Source organism: Rhineura floridana, chromosome 9 (genome assembly GCF_030035675.1).
Source record: "Rhineura floridana isolate rRhiFlo1 chromosome 9, rRhiFlo1.hap2, whole genome shotgun sequence".
Taxonomy (NCBI): domain Eukaryota; kingdom Metazoa; phylum Chordata; class Lepidosauria; order Squamata; family Rhineuridae; genus Rhineura; species Rhineura floridana.
The window spans coordinates 82,183,916-82,206,395 of NC_084488.1; the positions used below are offsets into that span (position 1 = coordinate 82,183,916).

General features: G+C 40.1%; 2 protein-coding genes across 5 annotated transcripts in view; one reads left to right on the top strand and one right to left on the bottom strand.

Moving 5' to 3' along the window:
- The window catches only part of AFG2A (AFG2 AAA ATPase homolog A), a 248,554-nt gene extending 247,628 nt beyond the window's left edge, over positions 1–926 (bottom strand). Inside the window, exon 1 of one of the 4 annotated variants that reach the window (XM_061585133.1) lies at positions 295–926. In XM_061585133.1, coding sequence (XP_061441117.1) covers positions 295–364 — 70 coding nt within the window. In that variant the 5' untranslated portion in view covers positions 365–926. The other 3 variants (XM_061585145.1, XM_061585144.1, XM_061585143.1) reach the window with 3 other exon arrangements.
- The window catches only part of NUDT6 (nudix hydrolase 6), a 27,919-nt gene continuing 5,805 nt past the window's right edge, over positions 367–22,480 (top strand). Inside the window, exons 1-3 of the mRNA XM_061585147.1 lie at positions 367–687; positions 6,162–6,365; positions 11,943–11,998. Of these exons, the coding sequence (XP_061441131.1) occupies positions 462–687; positions 6,162–6,365; positions 11,943–11,998 (486 nt within the window). The 5' untranslated portion in view covers positions 367–461. The remainder of the gene's footprint in view (positions 688–6,161; positions 6,366–11,942; positions 11,999–22,480) is intronic.

Consider the following 22,480-nt stretch of genomic DNA (forward strand, 5'->3'; position numbering starts at 1 on the left):
TAGATAGCAAGTCCAATTGAACTTCATGGGATTTTAAGTAAACATGCACAACATTGAAAAGGTCAGACAGTTGTTCTACAGTATAATCCTATGTCTATTCAGAAGCAGATTCCATTGAGTTCAGTAGGGCTTACTCCCAGGTAAGCATGCACAGTATTGCAGCTTTACCTGTACCTGTCAGCTGGTCCAGGATTACAGCCTTCGTGTGTTCTTTGTTTTAACTTTGGTTATCATTTTTTCTATTGCGTAATTGCTATTGTTAGAATAATTTATCACCATCCTGATCATTTGTACCATAGAGATGCCAAGGGATAAAGCGACTCCACTTTGCTTCCAAAAAGGACCTTGACCAAGGGTTTTCCATTATTATCGGAAGTCTTTATCCTGTTAGTTCCTCTACTTTTCTATCTCTACGGCGTTTTCTTCTTGTGGCGGCGGCTGCTGCTGCTTCTGCCGCCGCCATGTTAGGGGCTGGCTGGCTGGCGCGGGGTCGACGGCTCTTGCAGCATTCTAAGTTCCGGGTTTGTACGGGTGGCCCTCTCCGAGGCAACTCCGCTACCTCCCCCAGCCTGGCCGAAGACGGGCTGCAGCCGCTGCGGGATAAATTTGACGGGCTCAGCGTACACTTGTCTCAGCTGCGTTGTCCCGAGAGCCTGGATCAAGCCACTTTCCGGAGCTGGCTGCAGGGCAAGTGCACTTTGCTGAGAGTGGGAGCAATGGAGATGCAGGGGAAGAGGGCGGAAGGGCGCCTCCGAGGGACGAAAGAAGGCGTGCTCATAGCTTGTATTTGTTTTTCATTTCTGGTTTTAGCCAGCCCCCTGGACCCCATGGAGGAATAAAGGAAACGGGGCCTCTGACCATGCGCAGAATGCATTTCCTCCCGCAGCCCTCCGCTGAGCAACCGCAGCTACGCCATACCCATCTAGGAAGAGGGGAAGGGAAGGGGGAGGCCTTTGCAGTCAAGAGGGCGTGACTTCCAGACGTGCCCCTTTTCAAAATTAAGCACTGTGCTGTGGATGCAAGACATTGCTATGGAGATTTGCTACCTTATCTCTGCAAGAGGCCGCAATGTATGTTCCCAGCTCCAGCCAGTAAATATACTCAAGCCTTTTGAGATGAGGTTCTCCCAGTGAGCTGGTTTTAGGTTATCGAAAAGAAAAAAAGCAAGGTTTAATAAAACTAGATATAAATAAGTCATTTCTCTAAGCATGTAGCCCCTTTGCATGAGCAGAAATTAAATAAGAAAGATGTAATTAACACAGGACGCTATTTTATTGAGCATTCTTCCTGACTTGTTTGCAGTGGTTAAACAAAGGCTGTTTAATGAGCATTCCTTCTGATTTGTTTGCAAGGAGGTTAGATGACATTGTGTTGAAGCAAACATTATCCCAGGCTTTCCTGTGCATTTTCCCAGCACTTTCCTTATCACAAAAAGTCCAATCTTTTGGGGGAAGTGGGCTTCTTACATAAGACTTCCCAATCAAATATAATCATGCAAGTTGATGGAACCTAAATTTGCCAGTATGCGATTGAATCCCATCTGAAAATATTTATTTATTTATTTATTTTGATTTATTAGTCACCCATCTGGCTGGAAACCCAGCCACTCCCAGCAACGTACAAAATAAAGGCATATAAACATCAAACATAAAAGTATATAAACATCAAAAAACAAGCAATAAAACTAAACAACAAAGTAGAAGCTATCCCCCAACCCACACAGCCCAACCCAAAGATCAGAACCTAAAGGAGGTACATTTGAAGGCTGGAGGGTGGGGCAAGGCAGGTGGAAACAGCCTCCCCTGATAGCAACAGAGTCTCTGTCCCCTCATTATATAGCAACAGTCTGGAAATTTCCATAGTCTCCATTTCATCTGAAGCATAATATAATATCCTGCCTACTTCGCAAACTGGTAACTGACGTTTCCAAGTTTAGATGAAATTAATTGAATTCATTGTTATTTTTGTTGAGCCACAAAGGGAACAGCAAAGCAACTGTTCATCTCTCGGCTTATTAAACTGATTGCACAAACATGACCTGTTTGTTTAATGCCAGCATTTAGCTTTCAGATATAGGTGATTATTCAAAATGAGACTGCCTTTTAATTTGTGTACAGTTTTCTTTACTGTTGAATTAACCACATCTATCCCTATGTATTCACATTTGGGACTAGACATGACATCAACTCCAGGAAATTGAGTTTTAGACTCTTTGGAGGCCCACTGTGAGTTGTTCGCAATGCACTTTGAGGGTAAAGTTGTTCCCCTCCATAGCAGTCTTGATGCCCCTTCCATATCTACTGTAGTCCCCAATGAGGTGTCTGGTGCAACGTCTGCTGCAACGTCTTGGGAATGATTTCAGTTGATGTGGCCTGATGATGTGGACAAAGTGTTCTCGCGACCCTTGCCCTTCTTGGCTTCTTAAAGCTTGCCAAGGGGGGTTGGCCAAGTGGATCCAGGGTGTGATCAACACATCATTGTGAGAGGGAGTGGTTCCCGCTGGCTTGAAGGAGGCTGTGATCTGACCGCTCCTGAAAAAGCCTGTCTTGGACCCATTGGTTTGTGACAACTACCGACCCGTCGCAAATACCCCCTTCTTAGGGGAGGTGATTGAGAGGATTGTGGCGCAGCAATTATAAGTACGCCTGGATGAAACAGATTATCTTGACCCATCCCAGTCTGGGTTCAGGCCTGGTTATGGGACTGAATCGTCCTTGGTCACCCTGATGGTGACCTTTATCGGGAGAAGGACAGGGGGAGTGCAACCCTGTTATTCTTACTTGATCTGTCAGCGGCTTTTGATACAATTGACCATGGTATCCTTCTGGGCTGACTTGGTGAGATGGGTATTGGAGGCACTGTTTTACAGTGGTTCTGATCCTATCTCCAAGGTCATTCTCAGAGAATAGCATTGGGTGACTGTCTTTCGCCCCCCTGGCAGTTTTATTTATTTATTTATTATTTTATTTATATTCTGCTCTTCCGCCCAGCAGGAGCCCAGGGCAGCAAACAAAAGCACTAGTTGTGCTGTGGGGTGCCGCAGGGTACCATCTTGTCCCCCATACTATTTAACATCTATATGAAGCCCTTCGGAGCGGTCATCAGGAGATTTGGGCTGTGTCAGCAATATGCTGATGACACCCAGCTCTTTCTCCGTAACATCTGAATCGGGAGAGGCCGTGCAAGCCCTGGTCTGCTGCCTGGACTCGGTGGTGGGCTGATACACTTGAGTCTGAATCATAGCAGGTCGGAGGTACTGTGGGTTGTTGGTTCCCGAGTTTGGATAATTGGTCAGTTGCCTGGTTTGGATGGGGTCGTTCTCCCTCTGAAAGAGCAGGTTTGTAGTCTGGGGGTGCTCCTGGATCCATCTTTGTCACTAGAGGCCCAAGTGACCTCCGTGGCTAGGAGTGCCTTTTACCAGCTTCGAGTGGTAAGACAGCTGCAGTCATTTCTGGACTGGGATAGCCTGACCACTGTTGTCAATGCACTGATAACCTCCTGGCTGGATTACTGTAATGAGCTCTATGTGGGGCTGCCCTTGAGGTTGGTCCGGAAGTTGCAGCTGGTGCAAAATGCAGCAGCGAGACTGCTCACTGGGGCAGGGTATTGCCAACATGTCACCCCGCTGCTGAAAGAATTGCACTGGCTGCCCATTTGCTACCAGGCCAAGTTCAAGGTTCTAGTTTTGGTGTACAAAACCCTATACAGCTTGGGAACAGGATACCTGAAAGACCATCTTATTCCTTATATACCTAGTCAATCACTGCACTCTACAGGAGAGGGCCTCCTGCAGATACCATCTTATCAGGAGGTCCGTTCTGCACAACATAGGAAACGGACCTTTAGTGTGGCGGCACCTACCCTGTGGAATTCTCTTCCCTTAAATATTAGACAGGCGCCATCTCTGTTATCTTTTCAGTGCCTATTGAAGACCTTCCTCTTTCAACAAGCCTTTTAAGTTGAGACCTTATCCCAGTCTGCGTCTGTGTTGGAATTGCTTTTTAATATGTTCTTAAACCTTTTTTAAAATGTTTTTAATCTTAGAAGATGTTTTGAAAGTTTTTTTTAAGAAACATTTTTAAAGATGTTTTATTTTAATGTGTTTTAAAGATTGTTTTTATGATGTTTTAAAGTTTTAGTGCTTTTGTTTGTCGCCCTGGGCTCCTGCCAGGAGGAAGTGTAGGATATCAATCAGTCAATAAAGGGGCAGGTATACCTGTTAGTTAAGAAATGAAGCACTTTTTGCTGTGTGTGGTGGAAACAGGTTGTCCAGCCCTGGCAGTCCCCAACTGGTTTTACAGTTCAAGGCTAGATACTTAGAATATGGCTGACATTATCATTATTATTATCATTATTATTTAGATTTGTTAGCCGCTTGTTACCTAAAGGTCTCCAAGCAACTTACAACACTGTTAAAAACAGAAATAAATACATTTTAAAAACAAAACAAACATCAGCAACCCCAATAACAGCTACATCTCTGTCTGAAAAGCTTAACCCAACGCTGCAAGCTTTGCAGAGACAAGCCACAACCATTTTGTAGATACAAGGCTATCGTTTCTTGTGTATGTGAATAAAGAGTACTTCCCAACTTCACCCTAACTCTAAGGGGGGGGAGATATGTTTTATATGATGTGGTTTGATTTTATTAATTAATGAAAAAACTGAAGCCCAAGCAAGAGATATGCATATGTGAAATACTTCATAGTTATGATCAGGGCTGGCTCCAGACATACCAGGGTCCTTGGGCACCAGCTTGCCCTGGGCTCTGGCGCATGTGTGTCCTCACACACATGCACATGCACGCACACACCTACCTGTCTCTTGCAGGGAGGGAGCTTCTTCCACCCACCTGTTCGCTGGCTCCGTCTCTCCTGTCTTTTGTGGTTGCGCAGGCAAGATGGCGCTGGAGGCTTCAGCCCCTTAGGGAAACTTCAGCCACCATCTTGGTTAAGGCAGTCCTGCGCGCACAGCCTGTGCAGCCTCAAAAGATAGGAGAGACGGGTGGACAGATGAAGCTTCCTCCCTGTGATCCGCGGCAGCTACTCTGCCGAGGATCGCAGAAAAGGAGCACTACTCCTTCCACATCCTACTGAGAGGCCCATCAGGGCCCTCTGTGGCTCCAGGGGCCCTCAGCCAGGGCCCGACCTGGCCACCCTTTGGGACTAGCGCTGGTTATAATAGGTCTTCAACATCTTGAGTATTTGTTTCCAACTGCATTTAATGAACCCTGTCAACATAACAAAACAGTTTAAATGGACTCAGATATTCAATATATTCTTTCCTTTGTTATTTTTATATAGATTGAGTTATGTATACAATTGAGCAGATGGGTGTTTTAAGGATTGTTTTGTAGTGTATTAAATGTTTTTTTATGTTTCTGTAACACTGCCCTGATGTTTTGTAAAGGGTAGTATATAAATGTTTTTATTAATAAATAAATACTTTGTAATCAGTATCAATCTACCTTTACATTATTAAAATTAATTAAAATTACTTTTAAAAAAGAAACAAAAGGAAGCACTAATGTAAGCCATCAGTGTTTATTACAACAAAATAGGGATACTTTTGGCATAGGAATTACTCTCCCTGTTCTGCAAATGGAAGCTGTGGCTGAGACAACTGTGGCTGAGGTTTGCAATGAAACCAAGTTTTTACTCTAGACGACCACGAAGCCATGTTTTTTCTCTCATGCAGTCTTATACTGTCTGTGTACTTAACAGAGCTATCCTGTGCCTGTTTATTTAGAAGCAAACCACTCCTAGGTTCAGTGGGTTTAGTCTTAGGTAAGTGTTCGTAGGATTTCACCTTAACTCTTTTTTTTATCTCTATATTTCTTTTACACCCGAACCTGCAGTTGAAGATACCTGATGCAACAAAATTATTTCACCTAGAAGGAGCCCAGGATTTTGCAATATGTTATTTTATATGCTGATATATGTCTATAAACAAAGATAAATCATTTAAAAGTGGATTATGAGAGTATAGGAAGATGTGTGTGTGTGTTTGTACATCATATATACACACACATTCTCCATTATAGCTGCTTTTATCTAATCTTAGCTGGTTGTTAAGCAAATGCAATAGAAGGAAAGCAAAGATTATCCATTACAGATTTTACCACAGACTTAGTACATTCTGCTGTGTTTTTCCCCTTCTAGATTCTATCAAGCAATGGAGAACAGAAGGCCACATAGCTATCTGGCTGCATGTTCCTATTCTACAAAGCAGATTTATATCTGTGGCTGCAGAGCAAGGTTTTGCCTTCCATCATGCAGAATCGGACTCTGCTACACTCACCCTTTGGCTAGCAGAAGGATGCAGCAGGTTACCTAGTTACTCCACTCATCAATTAGGAGTTGCAGGTGAGCTTCAGAGAAAGAAAACAACCCAACCTATAACAAACCAGCCTTATAAAAAATGTTGGGGAGTACATAGACCAGTGCAGACATAACACTCCCGAGTGACAAGATCAAGAGTATACCTTGGGCTGACATAATCTCTTCCTTCCCCATCCCACCTCTGTTATGCAAATATCTCTGCTCCCTTTCATGGATTGCTGTAACCATTGTGTACTGTTATGTCTGCATTGGTGCCAACAATGGCTAATAATAACCAGCGATGCCTTTGTGCCCACTTCAAACCCTAGTTTCAAATCCAAGAATTCCCCCCCCCCAAAGAAAACCCCTATTTTAAATTGTGGCATAGCTAAATCAGTAGAGGGCAGCAAAGACAAAAAAAATACTTTCGATTTATCATAAGGACATGTTTGAGCATGTTTTCCAAACATATGGGAAATATAATTAAAAAATGAACAATCAAGAAAGGGTCTTTGTAGAATACAATGCTGTTGCTAATTACCATAGGCATGATCCAACTAAGATTAAGCATTGGGAAAGAACTCAGTGAAAGAGATCCAAACAAAAGTTTAAATGTGAACTTTGAAGGAAGTGGTACAGGCAGATTCTATATCAGGTCCAGCTATGGTGTAGGTGTAACAGAAAGTTTAGAACGTTTTCTGTTGACATGGCCACAATTTTTTAAAAGTAAGTTGAAATGGTTGGATGGTCTTGCAGTGTTCAGTATTTTGTCCCACTCACATAAAATTAGAACCGGGGGGGGGGTCATCCAATGAAGATGAATGGTGAACTATTCAGGACATGCAAAAGGAATTACTTCCATATTAAGCTATGGAATTTGCTACCACACAACACAGTGATGGCCAACAACTTGGAGCGCTTTAAAATGGGATTAGACAAATTCATGGAGGATGAAACTATCAAGGGCTACAAGTCACAATGGCTATCTGTCACTTCCAGTATTGGAGGCAATATGCCTTTGACTACCAGTTATGGGGAACATGAGCGGAAGAGCACTATTGTGCTCATCCTTTTTGTGGGATTTCCATAGGCATCTGAGATGTGAGAACAGAATGCTGGGTTAGAATTAGATCAACCTTTGTTCTGATGCAGTTGGGCTCTTACATTCTTAAATTAAGGGAGAAAGGACAGGGGAGCCCTTAATTAATGCGCAATCCTTCCTAAAACTGCCACTTCCCATTTTAGCCAAATTCCCTGCCCCCAGCCTACAAAAGAAAATGGCTAAGGAGCAGAGCCCTTTTGGCACCCCAGAAATTCAAGCACCATAAGTTTGTGTCTCATATAAGAATCTGCAAGAAACATTTGGAAGAAAATTCAGTATACATTTAGTTGGAGCAATTATTCTACTTGCATATAAAGTGCTGCACTTGAAGCAGATTTGTTTGGCTAGTAACATTAGAACTAAATTATTGAAAAGGGATACCGTCTCTTACCAACAAGGTGAAGTATATGTGGTGAAACAGCTGAGGTTCTTATTCTGTTTCCATCACTATGGGAGAGGCTTCTTTCTGAAATGCTGGAGAGCTGCTACCAGTCATTATAGACAATACTGAACTAGATGGGTCAACAGTCTGACTCAGTATAAAGCAGCTTCCTTTGTTGACTCTAAACTTTATAGAGTTGGGGTGGATAACCTGTGGCCTTCCACATGTTGATGGACTCCAGCTCACAGCAGCCCCAGCTAACATGACCATGTGTAGGGATATTGGGAATTGTAGTCTGGAGGGTTTCCCATCCCTGCTTTACGGAATGTCGGTGTACTGTATGGAACTCCAGATACAGATACAAATATTGCTTTGAATACCTAATGCTGCTGCTACACATGAATGTATGTGGTTGGGGAAAGTTTCTAAAGCTGTTTGGGTCTTTAAAAAACCATTTAAAAGCGCAACCCAAAAAAGCTATTTCTAAGAGTATCCCAAAATGTTTACAGTACAAGGCCTTTCAGTTTACGGTCATGAAGAAGACCACAGCTGCAGTTGAACTTTAATTCTCTGGCACACAATTAAAGCCGTCTTTGTCATCGACAGATGCACCAAAGCTGACTCCTTTTTCTCATTTAATGCTCCGTAAGAGATCAGGCTCAATTTTCTCCCTTCTTTTCTCTGTTTTACTCTTTTGAATTAAAATACAACACTAGAGCTGAAATCCTATGCAAACCTACATGGCATGAAATCCCAGTGAGCTCAGTGGGACTTACCTCTGAGAAGAAGAGGATTGGACTGTAAAGCACCAACTATGGTATAAAACATCTCTATAGCAGTTATTGACCTGGAAGTCAAAAATGTAAAATCAAGTTTTTCAGAGAGCTCTCCTGATATAGTACAAAAATCTTGAGATACTAAAATCTCCAGCGCAAAGCTTTAGTTTTTCAGTCTAATTTATGCTGGCGTTATGCCAGTTTGGGGATATTTTGCAGATATTTTTTTTTCATATATTTTTTATTAAATTTTTACAAATGTGTACACAAAACACAAAACTGGTAACACCACTCAAAGCATAAAGCTATAATGAACACAAGTATGAAAAAAGGGAATATAAGAAGACACCACCCAACCAAGTGAGCTGAACGAGTTCAAAGGGTGACATCTGTGTATGCAAGGGAGGTGGCCATTAAGAGGTTGGATGCAGGGCCAGCGCCAGGTACAACTAAGCTCTGGGGCACCAGCCTGCTCCGGGCCCAGGGCACCATAACCCAACACCCACACACACACATACAGATGGTGCGGGGCTAATAAGCCCACCCACGTGCCTCTCTTACCTCTCATATTTTGTGAATGACATACATGAATAGCACACATGCCTGCCATCAACCAAAATGGTGGTGGTGGTGTCAGCCCCTTAGGGAAGCCCCCCTGTCTTGGGTTATGGCAAGCATGTATGCACAGCATTCACACTGACGGGAGGTAGGTGGAGCATGCGGGTAGGCTTATGGAAGCCCACACTGTCTGTATTGGGGAGGGTGCCTGAACGCTCCCTCTCTGCAATCTATGACAGGGTTGGGTTGCAGGACCCAACACTGCTGTGGATCATGGAATGGGAATGCCACCCTCCCACCCTAAGGAGGGGCCTTTGAGGGGGCCCTCTGGGCTGCAGGGGCCCTCGGCGAGGGCCCAATCTGGCTGCCCTCTGATGCCAGGCCTGGTTGGATGAGACAATTATCACTATTTGCATAGGTAAACAATTCAAGAAAGTTGTCCGCTTTAATTATTCCTCTTTGAAATCTGTTCTGTTGGGTCAGTTTTTCAAGGAGAGCCAAATCCCAAAGTTTTTCCCTGGCTGGAATGTGTCCTTGAACTCTGCTTCTGTTCTCTGGATGTAGAACAGAAAGGGATTTGTGAGTGTGTGTAGAAACTTGCCTGCTGTACAAAGGCAAAAATCTGCATTCTTTGCTCCAATCACTTTTGTCTTTGGCCCTGCCCACCACTGGTATGCGGCCGTTTCAAAGTTCACCAAGAGGAAATGTGGCCCTTAGGTTCAAAAATGTTCCCTACCTATGAAGCGGAGTCATAAGATCTTAAAAGCTATGATGGCCTGTGTTCAACATTATTCTATGTCAATTTTTCACTTCTGCATTCTTATCAGCGTTATATACCAGGTGTAGAGAACCTTTGTCCCTCCAGATTTTTCTGAACTACAGCTCCCATCATCCCTAGATATTGACCATGCTTACTGGGGCTGATGGGAGTTGTAGTTCAGCAACATTTGGAAGGCCAGAGGTTCCCCACATGTTCTATATGCAGACAAAATTAACAGAAGCAGTCATGACAACAGCCTTGTCACATTCTACCCCCAGTACAAATAATACAAGCAGTGCATGCTGTCAAGTATTTCAAAGATTCTTACATCTGGCAAAGTGCTGCTTGACTTTCATGTCAAGGAAATGGCCGTCACATATTCTGGTAATGGGGAATACGTTTGTTTGTTTGCACTGCTTCTTTTTCTGTGCCTTCAGCAGCAATGTCTGACATAGAGAATTTAAGCAAAAGAAACAGGGCATCTGCATTTCTAGGTATCAGGCTGCTGTTAAAGGCAGAGGACTTTAAATACGCTGGCAACCCTAAGAAACCTAGCACAGATGACAGTGCAAATAGTCTCTCCACACAAAGTTCACATTGAACAGTGATGCTACAAGCAAAGGGCCATGTTTTGTTTGACCCTGTTTTGCATATTCACTCTTAATGCCCTAGAAATCTGAACTGAACACTGAGACTCTCTTTGTAACTCGAAAGCCAAGGACACTGTTAGCATAACTGCAGATCACTTCAAAGTTAGTCTGGGCTTCTGCTTTGCCTCTGTGACAGCCCTCTTAAAACCCAGATGAGAATGAAAACCAGGTCCATTCACCTAGCTCAATTCTTCCCTCATGGGGACTATCTGTCCCACCTCACCTGCCTTTTGTAACCTCTCCTAGATTACTGACAGCCCATGAGGCGACTGCCCAAAACAGGAGCAGTAAAAAAGTGTGCCGTGTGTGTGTCCTGTTAGATCTTGATGTGCGTGACCAGTTCTATATGGGCTCCAATATTATTTGTAACTCATCACTCCTTCCACCTTCAAGTGATCATGTAAAACAAAAAGAGAACTTGATTTATAAACCAAGAACTCATTTGAGACAAGCATGTAAAGTTGGCACATAAGCATGACAGGTACCATGTTACAGATATAACCTTTCCCTGAACTTTGTGTATCAGTGTTTCTTCTTCAACCCTTTTCCTTTCCTAGCACTTCATAACATCTCTACTCCCCTAATCTCCACTTAACTGCATCTCATAGAAACCCCTAACTCATGCCTCCTGCTCAACTGACAAACAGACCTTTCTACACACTCCTCCCCGCTTCTGAACATTCCACTGGCAGGATTGGCTGATGATGGAACAAGGCGGATCCTAGGCCTGTCCATCACAGCCTCAACAGGATTCCACAGGCGTATGCATTGCATGACATAGACTGCAAGACTTATGACTAATTTCCCAAGGAATGTCCTTTCAGAACATTACATCAGGGTTGCTGTTTCATTTCAAAACCATTCCTCCCACGCATAGAAGTATGATTAGTTTATTAAGCCATCTCAAAACTCATTGTTTAATCTTTCCTGCATGTGGAAACACTTTTGCTTTGGAGTTTAGCTTATATGTCTTCCTAACTGTGACCTCTTCGTCCTCCAAAACGGCATGATAAAATTGAGTGTGCTGGCAGCCTACTAGAGTCAGTGGCAATTCATGCATTGAAAGGTGCCTTTAACCTGGGGAAGATTTGAAGGGCAGAGACAGAGGACAAAACTGATACAACACTGAAAGCTCAGCTGCACAAATGTTTACATTTTTGGCAGGGTTGTGAATCAGCCTCAACACAGAAACAAAGATCTGATCCAGTTGTTTCAATTTGGGGGAGGAGGTTCCATATTGGTGTTGGGATGGCATTGCCAGTGGTATCTGTACTCTAAAAAAATTATTCTTAATATTTTTTTTCTCCTAAAATCATCCAATGCTTCAAATGTGAAATTTGATCATTGTTTTTTCATTATGTCAGAGGATACAGGAAATATTATTTCTCCAACAGGTGCTGTATTAGATACCCACACTGGAAAAGTATTGGTTGTACAAGACAGGAATAAAGTAAGTTTGTCACATTATTTGGAATAAATAATTTGGGGTTGATCCAGAGACACACTTCAGCTTGTAGAAGAGTTTTTTTTCCATCTTAGCCCAAGATCCGTGCATTGCACAATTTCATGCATAGGATCCTGCACACCATCTCAATATATGTTATTACTCTATGTATGTGAAAAGTGTTCCACTCATTTTTGCACAACAGTTGGCAGAAATGTGCCACCAGCACCCAAATTTCTTCCACTGGACTATATCTAGATCCAGCCCTTTGACATGAATGTAGTGTATTGTATTACCAAACCTGTTCATTTTCCTTATGTAATATAATGGTTAAAAGTTAACATTATTCACTTCCTCTGTAGTTAAAGTGACAAAGACTAATACTTTTGAGTGTAGGTCATCTGTGTGATCATTGTTTTTGTCAATAAGTCCATGATTAGTTGGGATAGCAATGATATAAAGTAATGCCTCTTCATCAGCTCACTATATTTAGAAAGTGTAATTCAGTTCTGGGAGTTTCTAAATATTACATACCGAAGCTCACTGTGAGTTTTACTGGATTTGGATGTCTTTATTTTTGTTTTTTGGACATTGATGTTTTCTTCATAGTGTTTTGTTTGAAAAGGGTTGAGTGGGTTTTGTTTTTCAGTTTGTGGAGCCATTACACGTTTTCTCTTTGGTGAGTTAAAATTTGTTAAATGAACATATAACAAGCGAAATGTACATTAAAAGTGAACTACAATGTGTGGTCACTCCCCAGTGTCCAGTGGGCCAATTCTGGGTAAATATGCAGGCTGCACATGTCTTGCTTGTGCCTTTAAACATTTCACAGTAATTACTGGCTGTTACAGACAAAATTACAGAAGTAGACAGATTTGGTATAATCAAGGATGGAAACTGAAAAAAAGAAAAATGTAAACCATTAAGCTGCATAGAACAGCCTAATTTCTTTTAGTATTTTGGAAAAAGCAAGTTACATTTGAGGTTTTAAAAATAAGCTACTGGGCGTCTGCTGTAATTCAGAATTTATTAAAAGTTTTAGCAGAGACAGCAAGGCAGCCAAAAACTGGCAGAGTAACTCTACTCTGTACACGTCATTGTGTAAGCAGTAACCCCTACTGAATTGCACATAACTTAAGGCTACAGTGTACAAATAACTTACATTGGTATGCATGTGTTGAATCTGACTTCGAACTACAGACTTGAATGACATCTGACACAAGAGTTCTTGAGGCAGCACAATGTTACTGTGTTGCAGGAGGGCAACTACACCACGGCTAAAGCCAATGTCATCTAGATGTTGTAACCCATGCTTAACTGGGTTACAATAGATGCAACATAATAGCTGTTGAAACAAAAGCAACACTGACAAAGATGTCCATAACATTACTGCTACCCACCAATCATGAGGTCACTTGATAATGCACCCACATTAGCTATGCAGGGAGGGCACCAATCAATACATAGCAATGTCTGAACCTTTGCTAGAAAAACAGGGCCACAGAGGGGAAGAATTGGAATGCCATTCCAATCACAACAGCCAGCGCCATAGCCAAATAGAAAGGAGACGTGCATATAAAACACATGGGCTTCACAGGAAATGGGATCAAGTCCTGCTGTCTGTAGGAACAATCTCCTGCACAGATGCTCATCACAGATGCTCAGCGACAGCAATCAATATCTATGCAAGAGGATCAAACTTACAAAACAGAGGGCCACATACACAAGGAAGAGCAGAAACTGCAACAGTAACAGTGGGCTCATGACACCAAGAACTGCTTGGTGGATAGGTCAGTGGGAAAAAGCACTGTAATGGGAAACTGGACAGAAGAGTTTGAAGCCTGCCTTGGGGAGATGCTGGTGCAACCTCCACAGAGCAAAGCTTCCCTTTCTCCCTTGCATGGCACCCAGGGAGGACAGCCACATAAACCAGAGCGAAAGGAGCTCCTTGTCCCTCAGTGGAATAACTCTGTACCGAGTAGATGCCAAGTTCAAACCCCTGCTATGGGCCTGCAGAGGACAAGACTGTGAATAGACAGACACGTATGAGGCAGTGAGATCATTTAGCAAGGGAGTGTACAAGGACCCTTGGCTTCCAATAACTCTGACCCAAGATTGCCTTTCATTATTGATAGCGTCCATGTGGGTCTGCATTTAGAGATTCATCTTGGTTTTTGAGAGGGAAGGAATAATGTGCTCATTACAACCATCCCCATTCATTCATCACAGAAAGCTGCAGTGGAACTTTGTCTGTAGTTACCATTTGTACTGCTCAGTTTGCCCAAACTGATCCTGAGTGGAAGAATGTGTTCTGCGTCCAACAGTAGAATTAGTTGTCTAGGACTCCATTAAACTTGGTGCTGGCACTAGCAATGATTCAGTAGCGTTAGGCACATTAATCCTTTTGGGTTGTCAGTCAATGGATTTAAACACATTTATCTCTATGTTAGACGGTGACCAGTGGTTCACTGTGGGCTCTTTTTCAAACAGAGGTGTGTTTGGTTTAAGACATTATGATGTACAGTATTTGTAGCACTAATACAGCAATAAATTACATACCTGACCCGATAATCAAAAGAGATTACTATTCTGAGGGTTGTCAGATTACTTCAACTGCACACTTAACTACTTGGCCTCATGGTTGAAACTGCCAAAGCACAAGCTTTTTAGAATTGTCCGAGGGCTTCTACATTCTAACCCTCAGGATATTAGAGAACCATCGGTAATTCACTGTAATGAGTTCGCTGGGCACTTCCAAGATAAAATCTTATGCATCCGCCGGGACTTAGACTCCAATGTTATGGCAGTTGAACCTAATGAGGTACCCGGAGGACGGTCTTGTCCTCATTTATTGGATGAGTTTCAGTTGGTACAGCTTGAGGAAGTTGACAAGGTACTCGGACTGGTGCGTGCAACCACTTCTGCACTAGATCCTTGCCCCTTTTGGCTAGTGAAAGCGGCCAGGGTCGAAACAGCCAGATGGGCCAGGGAAGTGATAAATGCCTCCTTGAGAGAGGGAGTGGTCCCTAGTCGTTTGAAAGAGGCGGTAGTAAGACCACTCCTGAAGAAACCTTCCTTGGACCCAGATAACTTGAACAACTACAGACTGGTAGCGAACGTCCCTTTTTGGGGCAAGGTTCTGGAACGGGTGGTTGCCAGTCAGCTCCAGGTGCTCTTGGATGAAACCGATTATCTTGACCCATTTCAATCCGGTTTTAGGCCCGGTTTCGGCACTGAAGGCCTTGGTCACCCTGTATGATGACCTATGTCGGGAGAGAGACAGGGGGAGTATAACTCTGTTGATTCTCCTTGATCTCTCAGCGGCTTTTGATACCATCGACCATGGTATCCTTCTGGGGAGACTCACGGAGTTGGGAGTTGGAGGTACGGCTTGGCAGTGGCTCCGCTCCTACTTGGTGGACCGTCTCCAGAAGGTAGGGCTTGGGGAGCACTGTTCGATACCCTGGACTCTCCATTGTGGAGTCCCGCAGGGATCGGTTCTGTCCCCCATGCTTTTTTTTTTTTTATATAGTTTTTATTCAAATTTTTCCAAGAAACAAACAAAACAAAGTAAGAAAAAACATAACAATACTACAACAAAAAATAAAAATAAAATGGTTGACTTCCGATTTGTCACAGATCAGCTATAAGTATATAATATACATCAAACCTGTCCCTTAATATGTACATACAGAATCCCTTTTCTCCATAAGCTGTCTTAATTAATCATCAAATCCCAGTATCATCATTTTATTTTGATCTTTCGACAAAAAGTCTAAGAGAGGCTTCCAATCCTTAAGGAATGTATCTGTCGATTTTTCTCTAAGTAAACACGTCAATTTATCCATTTCTACTAAGTCCATTAATTTCAGTAGCCATTCTTCCATTGTTGGTATTGATTCCATTTTCCACTTTTGTGCATATAATAATCTTGCTGCCGTAATCATATATAATAATATTCTTCCATATTTCTTTTCTATTTGTTTATCCATAAAACCCAGTAAAAAAAATTCTGGTTTTGACTGAATATTTATCTTTAAAATTTTTTGCATCTTCCTACCTATCTGTGCCCAGAATAATTTCGCCTTTTTACATGACCACCACATATGATAAAAAGATCCTTCTTGTTGTTTACATTTCCAACAAACATTAGAGACATTACTATACATTTTTGACAGCTTTTCTGGAGTCATGTACCAACGGTACATCATTTTATAAAAATTTTCTTTAAGATTATAACATAATGTAAATTTCAAGCCTTTTTTCCACATATTTTCCCATTGATCCATTTGTATGTTATGACCAAAATTTTTTGCCCACTTTACCATGCACTCTTTTACTTGTTCTTCCTCCATATCCATTTTCAATAAAAGTTTATACATTTTTGCAATTATGTTTTCATCATTTGTATACAAACCTATTTCAAAATCAGATTTACTTATTTCAAACCCATACATTTTCTTGTCCATTTTATATCTTTCTAACAATTGTAAATAGGCAAACCAATGAAAACTATATCCTTCCTTTATCAATTGTTCTCTCTCTTTCATTGTGTATTCTCCATGTACATTTTCTAATAGTTCTTGATAAGTTAACCATTTCTCTTTTCCAGACATTTCTCTTCTATAAAACGCTTCTTGACTTGAGACACATAATGGTATTTTCGAATAAAACCTTGGTTTGTATCTATTCCATATTTTCAACAGAGAACGTCTTATAAAATGATTGTTAAAGTCTACGTTTACTTTTACTTTGTCATACCATAGATATCCATGCCATCCCCACTTCAGATTGTGGCCCTCCAAATCCAATAGTCTTTTATTCCTCAATAAGATCCATTCCTTTATCCAGACTAAACAGCAGGCAGCAAAATAAAGTCTCAAATTTGGTAATCCCAGTCCTCCTCTTTCTTTAGCGTCTTGAAGTAATTTAAATTTAACTCTTGGTTTTTTTCCTTGCCATACAAATTTAGAAATATCTTTTTGCCATTGTTTAAAAGGTAAATCAGAGGATATTACAGGTATTGTTTGAAACAAAAACATCATTCTCGGTAATACATTCATTTTTATCACAGATATTCTACCCATTAATGACAGTTGTAGTTTATCCCATCTTAGCAAGTCTTTCTTAATCTCTGTCCATAATTTTTCGTAATTATTATGAAACAGCTTTGAGTTTTTATTTGTCATGATGATGCCTAGATATTTCAACTTTTTTTCTATTGTAAAATCTGTCTTGTCCATTAACTCTTTCTGTTCCCTTAAAGTTAAATTTTTCACCAACATCTTTGTTTTTTGATTGTTGATCTTAAATCCTGCTAACGGTCCAAATTCTTTTAATTTGTCCATCAATATATGAATTCCTTCCAAAGGGTTTTCTAGTACAATTATCAAATCATCAGCAAATGCTCTCAATTTATATTCTTCTTTTTTATTTTTAATCCCGAAATCCTTTTATCTTGCCTTATATCTCTAAGCAGCACTTCTAAAACCAGAATAAATAAAAGGGGAGATAATGGACATCCCTGTCTTGTACCCTTTTGTATTTCACATGAATCCGTTAAGTCTCCATTAACAATTATCTGGGCCTTCTGTGATGTATAAATCGATCTGATCCATTTTATAAAGTTGTCTCCAAAATCCATTTGCTCCAAAACCTGGAACATAAATTTCCAATTCAAATTATCAAATGCTTTTTCAGCATCTAAAAAAATCAAAGCTGCTTGTTTATCATTTCGTTGTTCTAAATATTCCAACACATTCAAAACATTCCTGACGTTGTCACGTAATTGTCTTTTAGGTAAAAACCCTGATTGATCTTCCTGAATAAATTGTTGCAATATTATTTTCAATCTTTCAGCCAAAATCATTGTAAAAATTTTATAGTCATTATTCAGTAGAGATATTGGCCGATAATTTTTTGTTTTAGTTAAATCTTGGTCCTCTTTAGGTATTAATGTTATATTAGCATTTTTCCAACTATCCGGTATCTTTCCCTCTTGCAAAATAGAATTCATTGTAGACTGTAAGGGTAGCAAGAGTTCTTCCTCCAAACATTTATAATACATTGCAGATAGCCCATCTGGTCCTGGCGCCTTTCCTAATTTAATTTTATTTATAGCTTCAGATATCTCTCTTGACGTAATAGGGCCATTAATAACTTGTCTCTGAAAATCTGTAATTTTCGGCAAATTCTGTTTAGATAAATACTCTTCTATTTTTTCAGATGGAATTTCTTGACACTTATACAATGTTGAGTAATATTGATGAAAAATCTTTTTGATTTTTACATTATCTGTCAGCGTCTCATCTCCTTCTTGTATCTTTAAAATAATATTTTTTTGACGTTCTTTTCTTAATTTATATGCTAACCATTTCCCAGGTTTATTTGCAAATTCAAAAGTCCTTTGTTTAGCAAAATTTAATTTCCTTTCAATTTCTCTAACTGTCAACATTGATACTTGCTTCTGTAACATTTTAATTTGATTTACAATAGAAACTTTAGCTGGATTCTTTTTCAATTCTTCCTCTTTTTGTTTTATTTCTTCCAAAATTAATTGCATTTTCTGTTGTTTCTTTTTTTTTAATTCAGAATTACATTTAATAAAGTATCCCCTCATAAATGCCTTACTAGTATCCCAAACAATATTTTCACTTGTTCCTTTATATAAATTATATTCAAAGAACTCCTTTAATTTCTTCTTACATTCTTGTACTACTTTATCATTCTGTAATAAAGATTCATTTAGTCTCCATCTAAATCCAAGATTTTTTTTTTTTAAAGTTAATATCACAGGATTGTGGTCCGAAAAAGTTTTTGGTAATATATCCATTTTAAAAATATCCTTCGCTAAAATTTTTGACATCCAAATCATATCAATCCTCGAAAATGTTTTATGTCTTTCTGAAAAATAAGTAAATTCCTTTGCATTATCATTTATATATCTCCAGGTATCCACCAATTCTAAATGTTCCATGAGTTCAAAACAAATCTTCGGTAATTTACCTTGTGTCTCTTTGATATTTTTTTCAGAAAGCCTATCAATTTTTGGTGAGATTACCCCATTCCAGTCACCCATGACACACCAATGCTCATATGAAAACTCTGACAATTTTTCCATAAGTCCTGTATAAAACCTTGTTTTATCTTCATTGGGGGCATAAATACCCACTATCAAAATGTTTGTACCTTGTAAAGTAATTTCAACCCCCACAAATCTACCACTATCGTCCAATAATACCAATTTAGGAAGCAATTGTGGGTTAATATAGAGAACAACTCCATTTTTTTTTTTTGGTCCAGCTGAAATAAATTCTTCACCCAAATTTTTACAAATCAAATATTTGGAATCTTTCTTCTGAATATGAGTTTCTTGTAGACAAATTATATCCAATTTTAATTTTTTCAAATAATGAAACACTTTCTTTCTCTTCTGCGCCGTGTTGGCTCCATTTATATTCCAAGTTAGGTATTTGTAATCCATCATTAAGCGTGTATTTTAAAATTTGCCTGATGCTCCTTTTGATCCATCATCTTCCTTCCCCTCCTCTGCATATCCTTGTTGACTTTGTTTCCCAGGAACTATATCCATATCTTTGAGTTTATCTTCTTCCATATCTTTTGAAGCTTTTCTCAAGAAGTCCCTTGCTTTTTGAACAGTATTCAGTCTGTATTTCTGTTGTCTGAATGTAAAAATCACTCCTTCTGGGACGTCCCACCTAAATTGAATTTTGCATTGCTTAAGTTTTTCTGTAAGGAAAGCATATTCTTTTCTCTTACGTAAAAGTCTAATAGGAATTTCCTTCATCACCAGTATTTCCTTACCATCAATTTTAAAGGTATATTTAAAGTGTTGCTGTAAAACCATATCTCTGGTCGTCTTCTTTACGAAATGAACAAGCACATCTCTTGGAATTTTTTTCATTGTTGCATATCTGGAGTTAATTCTATAAACTTTGTCTATTTCAAATTCCATCCTATCTTCATTCAAGTCCAGAAATTTTACTAAAGCATTAACAATTTTATCTCTAATGTCTTCACCTGTTTCCTCAGGGATTGCACGGAATCTCAAACAATGCTCTTTATTTCTCATTTCAGTCACAGCTAAATAGTCCAAATTTTTTTCTAGTTCCAGATTTAGTATATCTGTTCTATTCTCCAAGGTTTGTACCTTTTCTTTAGTATTTTTTGCATCTTCCTTTATTTGCCCAATTGTCCCTTTAATCTCATCCACTTGTGTTTTAATATAGTCTTTTATATCTGTCAATTCAGTTTTCATTTCCTGTTTCATTTCCTGTTTTATAGCATTAATCCCTTCCATTATTTTTTGAAACATTTCTGAGGGTATATCCTCTTCCTGTATATCAATAGAACCTCTTCGCCCCTGGGCCTTAGTTGTTTTTTTAGTTGTCATTTTCAAAAAGAGGCCTTTAATTTCTAATATTAATCACTATTTCAGAACCTAAGGGCAGTCTATTTCTTTTCTTTTTTTCCCTCCACCAAAAAGAAGAGTTAATATTCCAGGCCTATTATTGAAATCCAGCCAGCACAACACAGTCCTTATCTGCTTCCAAGAATGCAAAACAATTCTGGTTGCCAAGACTAAACAATTAGTAGCATATACGAGCAGCGGATTCATCCAACAAGAAATAGTCCAAAGAGAAAAATAGTCCAAAATATAATAATTACCTCTCATCCGTTTTTAAACTTTAAAAGTCCAAATTCAAGCCAGCTTTTTGTCGTAAAAAAAAGTATATAAGTTGTTTATATTTTCTTTCTTCCTTAATTATATTTAAAAGAGAAAAAGTATGACTCACCCAGGTTTCTCAATTGCTGATTCATAAACAAATCCCTTTTATTGCAGTAATTTAAGCCGAATGATAAGGTTTAGGCAGAAGTGGGCTCGTTGGTTAAGAACGTTTTTTTTTTAGAGAAGAAAAAACGCTTCGCTTTATTCCAGTTCAGCTTGCGTGGAATTCCTGACTCCGTCTTCAGCCGATCGGCTTGCCTTCTTATCTCAGGAATTTCCTGATCAATTCCAGCCGCCGACAGCTCAACGAAGTCTTGTGGAAGATCTGATCGGTTCTCCTATACCTTGGAGAACATTTAGGCCAGTCCAAGATTCCTCTTGGCTGGCTTTTAACCTGAAAAAAGCTTCCTCTGAGGCAGAGCTCCCTCAGAGACAACCACCAGCCAGCACCACTTCCCGGAAGTCCTGTCCCCCATGCTTTTTAACATCTACATGAAGCCGCTGGGTGCGGTCATCAGGAGTTTTGGAGTGCGTTGTCACCAGTATGCTGATGACACGCAACTCTATTTCTCCTTTTCATCTTCCTCAGGTGAGGCTGTTAATGTGCTGAACCGTTGCCTGGCCACATAATGGACTGGATGAGAGCTAATAAACTGAGACTCAATCCTGACAAGACTGAGACACTGTTGGTGAGTGCCTTCTCGGCCCAGATGGTGGATGTTCAACCTGTTCTGGATGGGTTTACACTCCCCTTGAAGGAACAGGTTCATAGCTTGGGGGTTCTTTTTGATCCATTCCTGTCTCTTGAGGCCCAGGTAGCCTCGGTGGCACGGAATGCATTCTACCACCTTCGGTTGGTAGCCCAGCTACATCCCTATCTGGACAGCGATGACCTCGCCTCAGTTGTGCATGCTCTGGTAACCTCTAGATTGGATTACTGCAATGCACTCTACGTGGGGCTGCCTTTGAAAACAGTCCGGAAACTACAGCTAGTGCAAAACGCAGCAGCCAGACTGTTGACGAGGACCAGACGGTCCGCACATGTAACACCTTACTCTATGCTGTGCACCGCCCAGAGAGCCTCTGGCTTTGGGCGGTATAAAAATCGAATAAAATAAAAAATAAAAATAAGTGTTAACTGTGGTCATGGCGGTTTCTGTAATGTGGAACTGGAAGGCAGCCACTGCATATTCATCACAAGATAATTGCTTCCACTCACTACAAATCTAAGGTAGATATGAATCAATAACTTGGTGGATTAAAGCTCCATTATCTCACTATCAATTTCAGGACCAAGCCATTGTCGTAAATTCAGTGGCAAATCTAATTGATGAAAAATATATTAAGAACAGCATAGAAATTATACATGTAAACTGAAATGTAAATGAAACACTTAAGAAATTTATACTGGGCCTGTTAAAACCATTTATTGCCTATAATAAAAATAAAAGGATTGTTAAAAATTCTCTGTGAACAACCACATTTTATATACCAGGAAGCATTTATTTCCTTTGTTTTCTATAATTAGATTAAGGTCTTGCTTATTTTTATCCGCCTTCTTATGTTCTAGTCAAATAATTACTCCATTTTTTTCCTTCTTAGCTTTAAGTTTAAATTTCATCTCGCAGCTAGCTACAGCACATTTAATGAACAGAAAGATAGCCAGGCAGTATTATATAATATGCTGCATTTGTAATTCAAGAGTTCAAAACAAATGCCTCCAATGTAGCAAGTCATGT